The 6,316-nt window shown below is 33.5% G+C and overlaps 1 protein-coding gene across 2 annotated transcripts; it reads left to right on the top strand.

The window, feature by feature from the left end:
- Positions 1-3,442: 3,442 nt before the first annotated feature.
- Positions 3,443-5,822, top strand: LOC120626611 (tRNA-specific adenosine deaminase 1). 2 transcript variants are annotated; one of them, XM_039894224.1, is made up of 3 exons: positions 3,742-3,859; positions 4,030-4,586; positions 5,510-5,822. In XM_039894224.1, the coding sequence occupies exons 2-3, from the start codon at positions 4,030-4,032 to the stop codon at positions 5,814-5,816; spliced, it is 864 nt and encodes a 287-aa protein (XP_039750158.1). In that variant the 5' UTR covers positions 3,742-3,859; the 3' UTR covers positions 5,817-5,822. The 2 variants fall into 2 exon arrangements, with proteins under 2 accessions (XP_039750157.1, XP_039750158.1); XM_039894223.1 differs by having other exon boundaries at positions 3,443-4,586.
- The last annotated feature ends 494 nt before the right edge of the window (positions 5,823-6,316 follow it).

The following is a 6,316-nucleotide window of genomic DNA, read 5'->3' as shown; positions in this document are numbered from 1 at the left end:
AACCCCTTTGAGGGAAGAATTTCCTAAAGACTGGAATACACATATTTCTTTGTTGAATTTTAAGAGCCAAAGTACCAAGTTTTATTTTTAATTTTCATACGCAGTTTAAACCCCTTGTTAACCCACTTGGGGTTGATTTCTAAAAATCTTTTCTTGGTGTGCGGTTACATCAAGAAAGAAACCTGCCGTCAAAATTTCCAGTGTCTAACCCCAGCAGTTCAGACTATGCGTTGACTATCAGTTAGTCAGGACTTTGAATTATATATAATACATAGATGTAGTTATCTACTGCCTACCATAATAGAGTATGGGTGGTCTCGTTACGAAGCAATTAAAACCTAGGAACTTTAAGAGAAGCTACAAAGTAAATAAGTAGTAATTACGGAAGCCGGTTAAGTTAACTCTGTTTACTTTGCTTGTTTATAACGCGCACAGATAGATTAATATTGGGATAGGTAGTAATAAAAAATATCTGGCAACCGTTTATGAGCCAAGCAGCATTAAATTATGTTTGCATTAAATTAAGTGAGCGAATGAAATACTGAGTGGTCGAATTTATACCACGTCAGGGACTATAAAATCCGAAGCTAAAACCAAGTAAATTAAGTACGCCTAATATGAAGCTTCGTTGTCCCCGTGCTACTACTCTAAGTGAGGATAGGTTATGTTAAAACATAAATATTGGGCATGGTCTCTTTAGTCAGTCAGGTTTAATTGGGTTCAATAATAGTGGCTATTTTGAAGATTTATATTCGCTCACAGTCTTTTAGTAGACCGTATGCAGTGATAAAGATAAATACTGCCTACTGATATAATATATTGCGTCAAATTACACAAAACTTCTATCGAGAAATATTATTTATTTTTAATTTTTTTACACACTTTATTTGTTCAACACAAAAATTTTTCATCCGTTACTAAATAGCCTTCGACGGCAATCGTCTGTTGTCAAAACCAACCAAGACCTTTTCTTTTAAATAGTTTTCGTAACTTCACATCTCTTCCTCATCCAATTCAGTAATCTCTTATGCTATAAGTACCTTTTTTCTACACCCTTCCAAAGTTGGACTTATCAATCATGTTTTGTTAATTTTAATAATATATATTACGATACAATTGAGGCCAACCAAAGGTTTAGCGAAAGTATTCAAAGTATCAGGCCAGAGTACCTTACTACTAATACTGATGCCATAAAATTATCACTATTTGGTTGCGTTTAGCATGTTGGATACCTAAATAGAAAATTGGTATTCAATTCAAGTGTCCCGCACAGTATTCAGTATTTAAAAATCTCCCGCAAGACCTTCGCTGCTCAGCAAAATCAGACTTGGAGAAATCTTAGAACTCAGTGTGGGTTGAATCAAAATCGGTTAAACGCAAACAATATGCTTCAATCCAGCCTTATTATTCCCTGAAAACCTTGGTTCTTTATTGACATAAAATCGATTCGCTGGGACACCTCAACTATCAGTCGTCATTGCACATGCTTGTACCCCAGTACATCTGTGTGAGTGTGGCTGGACGAAGTATTAGTCTCACATATCCTTATTTCCTGCCCGAATTTGCACTTTCATGTGTATAATAAAATCCCTTCTCCCTTGTCTTGCGCCTTGTTAAATGTTGAGTGTGTTTTAATATCAGTGTAAAGCCGTACATATTATATCTATGTAAATTTATTAAAATTAACAAATGAAAACTATGGTTATTATATTTCGGATATCAATTTTTAATTTTATCTCATTTACAATTGATTGTTTAATTCATGTGTACCTAGTCAATTTTAATAACAACTACTTTTGCAGAGCGAATTTATAGAATAGACATTTTTTTTCTATACTGACCACTCTACTTTGAGCATTTTTCAATCTACTTGACACTGGCAAAGTAGTAAGTACATTATGCTGTTTTTGCATTGCGAAAAGCCAAATCAAAAGAAAGAAGTGAATGGCCGTACGCTAATATAACTTTGCCTGTTTCCCACGGGAAATAATTAAGAAAACAAAGTTATATTTGTGATTTGATATAGTAGCTGACCCGCGCAACTTCGTCTGCATCACATCGGTTATTATCGGTTTTAATATCTTAAAAAAACAAAGAACCTAATTGCAGCGCCACCTACTCAACCTCAACCACAAGTACGCCTATCGATGTCAATCTAAAACTCCGTTGTGCGGATTTTGAAAGAAAAGTGCGGAAAAATAGCGATGCTATATAAGCGATGCGATAAAAAGAAGCCTATGAGCTTTTCCAGACTGCATTGTATGTCTCTGCCAAATTTCAGCCAAATCTGTTTATGTGGCGTTAAAGCGTATTAAACATCCATCCATTCATACATCCATTCTCACAAACTTTCTCATTGGTAATATTAGTAGGATGGATTGTACCATTCGATCGTTGTCCCATATGCCTTGCGACTTGCTGTTATCTGTGAAGTGTTATGTCCTTTATTACCAACAATTTTTATCAGATCTTCATTAAAATTACACAGTACGTGCTTGATATTATACACGTTCAAATAAAAAAAGAAATATTAAAAACGGTTCAAATTTAACGGAGCTATGAAGTAAAATTGATAACAATTTTCATCCCGTCCAAGTTACCCAAGGGAAACTTATTGTTTATCGGGATAAAAAGTATCCTATATGTTGACCCGGAATATCAGCTATCACGATACCAAATTTTATTTATATCCGCTCAGTAGTTTTCACGTGATGGCCGGACAGACAGAAGGACAGACCAAAATACCAAAATGTATTAAATGTACAGAAATCTTCCAGTTACAGTTTTATTATAAGTATATATGTAGATATGTTACTGTTAGGTACCTCAATAGCCGGACAGTTTTAATGGTTTTTACACCTTGACAGACACATTGAAAGTCCGTTATATGGATGAGAGAGCGAGTTAATGACTGTTCTAGCGGGTGCGAGGTTCGATCTTTTTCTGCGCATCATCTGTCTTTTCGTGATGTATTGAATAATTATGTTACACTATGGGTACCAGCGTTACAGAATAGGTAATGGGTATAATCTCCTCCCCGTTGTGCTCATCCTGTAATAATAGGCCTCTCGCACTACTCAAGAGCTCTTAAAAAACACGGCTTACAAGATTATATATGAATTGTATATTACATCAACATTTGAAGACATTTGAATAACCCGAATTATGAAAAAATACTTTACTTGGATCATTTTACTTTCTACGAAATTGCATATGAACATTTAGAACTAAAGACATGGCTTTTTGCCTGGTTAACAATCGAATAAGATATGAATATCCATAAATGAAAAGAAGGAGAAGAAGATATGAATATGAAACATTGAAGACGTGGCTGTACGGTGATATACCGTTGCCTTTTCCAATCGGAATGAATATAGAAAAACAAAAACTGTCAGCGTCAAATGACTTGAGTTTCACAGTCACATCTAAATACGCACCTGCCTATTCTAAGAAGAGACCAGTAAAGAAATAATTTTAGGCCTGAAAGGGCCTGAAGAGAATCTATTTGTTGTTGTGTTGTTATATGTTTGTTCTTGGTAGTAGTTTTTTTACCTTCTTCTTACTACATAAAAAGTATAATTAATCTGCCAAACAACCGATAGTACTAAATCAAAATATTTTTAATAAACGGAACTAAGTCTGAGAGAAATGCCTATCCTCAGTCAATCATTGGTAGATGAAATTGTACAAAACTGTATCAACTCATATAGAAAACTACCAAAAACTGGTAAACCTGTTGATAACGAATGGACGGTGTTGTCTTGTATAGTGCAATATGATATAGTAGGAAAATCCCATGAAGTGGTATCCTTAGGTACTGGATCAAAATGTATTGGAGCCAAAAATATGTCATCTCAAGGTAACATTCTCAATGATTCTCATGCTGAAGTAATTGCACGTCGTGGGTTCTTATTATATTTGTATGAAAATGTAACAAATCTAATTGAAAATCGGCAATCAATATTTTTAAACGATGGTTTTAAATATACATTGAAAGAAAATATAGAGTTCGTTTTTTATTCATCACAGATGCCTTGCGGAGATGCATCAATAATACCTAAGAGTGGAGATTCCAGTGACATTGGTGATTTAATATCAAAATTGGGTAAGAGAGAAGCTCAGGATGATTTATGCGATGTGTCAACAAAAAAGATGAAGCCAGATATCCATAGAACTGGAGCAAAATGTCTACTTAACAATCAACAAGACCCTAGGGATGCCGGACTAAACTACCACTTAGTAGGACAAGTCAGAACAAAGCCTGGAAGAGGAGATAGGACACTGTCTGTATCTTGTAGTGATAAAATTTCTCGATGGATACACTGTGGCATCCAAGGGAGTCTTTTAGACATGCTATTAAATATGCCTGTATTTATCAAACATTTCATATTTGGATCAGGTGTCCCTTACTCAGAAGAAATATTGAATAGAGCTCTGTTAAAGAGAGAATCGGAAATTAATATTGAAGATCGATTGAAAGAAATACCTGATTTCTATAGAAGCTCATTAATATTTCAGCACATTCGAACAGATATAAATGAAAGGCCTGCAGCAGGTAGCATTGTATGTATTAAAACAAAAAATAGGTAAGGATTTATTTTGTACCTTTTCTTCTATCTTGCTAATCTTGCTAATCCTCAGCTGGTTTATTCATTATAGATTTTGCTTGTTAGTGTTTAAATTTTCTAGCTCAAATGTTTATTTCAATGGTAAAAGAAATCTTTGCAGTCTGAAGAGAGAGCATTCAAATAAATATTTGAGCTAGAAAATTTAAAATCTTGTTGAACATGTTTAAGTTTTATCCCATAGTATATCTAGGGTGGTATAGTATTGTGTGTTTCATTATTTAACACAATGCTTACTTTATATTATATTATTTAACTATAGTTATAATGACTAAATAAAAGTTCACTCCACCCACTCAGCATTAGCTGCAGTGCTGGTTTTGAAATGAAAGATGTAATAACTGAAACTATAACAACTATTATAATTCTTATCCAACTCATTATTAACTCCTATTTTAATACAAATGTAACCTATTTAAAAGTATAAACTTATAAACAAAAGTGTATAATTCCTAGATCACCTTCTGGTTTGTCGTCTTATTTTTCCTTTTTGTTCACAAAAAGGAAAAAAAAAGACCAGGTTTAAGATTTTAAATTCTTAAGATAAATAAAACTGTAAATAGAAGAAGAGAGAGTGATATTATTAAAAGATAGAAATTTAACAATTTTAGTACACAACAGTAATAATTGCTGGACTGATACATGTTTTGACTCCCAATTATTATATATATCTTAGTATCCCAGTTTAGCTTTTTCACAATAACATGCTCCTTTTTCAGATAAAAGATTTAAGTTTCCTTATGACACTGCAAAAATTAATAATTCTACTTGCACTGCAAAAGTATACAGGGCACACCTTAAACAGATTATAGATAGGATATGTTTTATAGTTGATAGTGAAATAGGTGGATGACAAGTTTTATTAATTTTATTGTTTGTTTCAGATTACTAGAAGTTGTTGTTCAAGGTAAAAAGTTAGGAGTTACAAAAAAGAGAGCTAAGGATTTAAGCTCTAGTGTTTCTATCAGTAAATATAGTTTATATAAGAAATTTATGGAAGTTTTACAAAAAAATAAAGAGTTAATGGCCCATATTTGTGGTACAGAATCCATAGAAACTATCCCATATAATGAAATGAAGAGAAAAGCAATCCAATACCAAATACAGTGGAATAGAACAAAAGAAGTATTTTTTAAATCATGGACTTTGAAACCAGACATTTGGAATTTTTGTGTTGATAAAGTAACATGATGAATATTTTGTTGTTTATTTATTTCATGAATTTGATAGATCAGTTGTTAGTAATAACTGAATACTAATGTGTTAAGAAAATAGTATGTGTTTGAGCTACCTATATAATTTATCATTTCAATCAGAGGGGACCATTGCCACCATAATATCCATCGATACCATGTTCGAATTAGTAAATATTTTATCTTCTGTCTATCTACATAGATTATAATAAAGATAAAGCTGAAAGAACGCCTAGCAAAACCAAATAGCAGAGTTGGATAGGCACAATATAGCGCATGCAGTGGTGTAACTACCCTAGAGCGGGCATCTATCACCGCCTGAACCGCATAGTCCGCTCTAGGCGGCAGGTGGGCCCCGTAAGGTCTAGGAACTCTGCCACGATTTTTTTCTATTATTCAACTACAAATTAGCCCTGAACCGCGATCTCAGCAGTATGGCAGTTATGTTAAACAATACCCCTAATCGATTTCTACGCAACATCGTACCGGAACGCTAAT

Source organism: Pararge aegeria, chromosome 9 (genome assembly GCF_905163445.1).
Source record: "Pararge aegeria chromosome 9, ilParAegt1.1, whole genome shotgun sequence".
In the NCBI taxonomy this organism is placed as follows: domain Eukaryota; kingdom Metazoa; phylum Arthropoda; class Insecta; order Lepidoptera; family Nymphalidae; genus Pararge; species Pararge aegeria.
The sequence above is the reverse complement of the archived record's forward strand: the minus strand, read 5'-3'. Positions and strand labels throughout refer to the sequence as shown.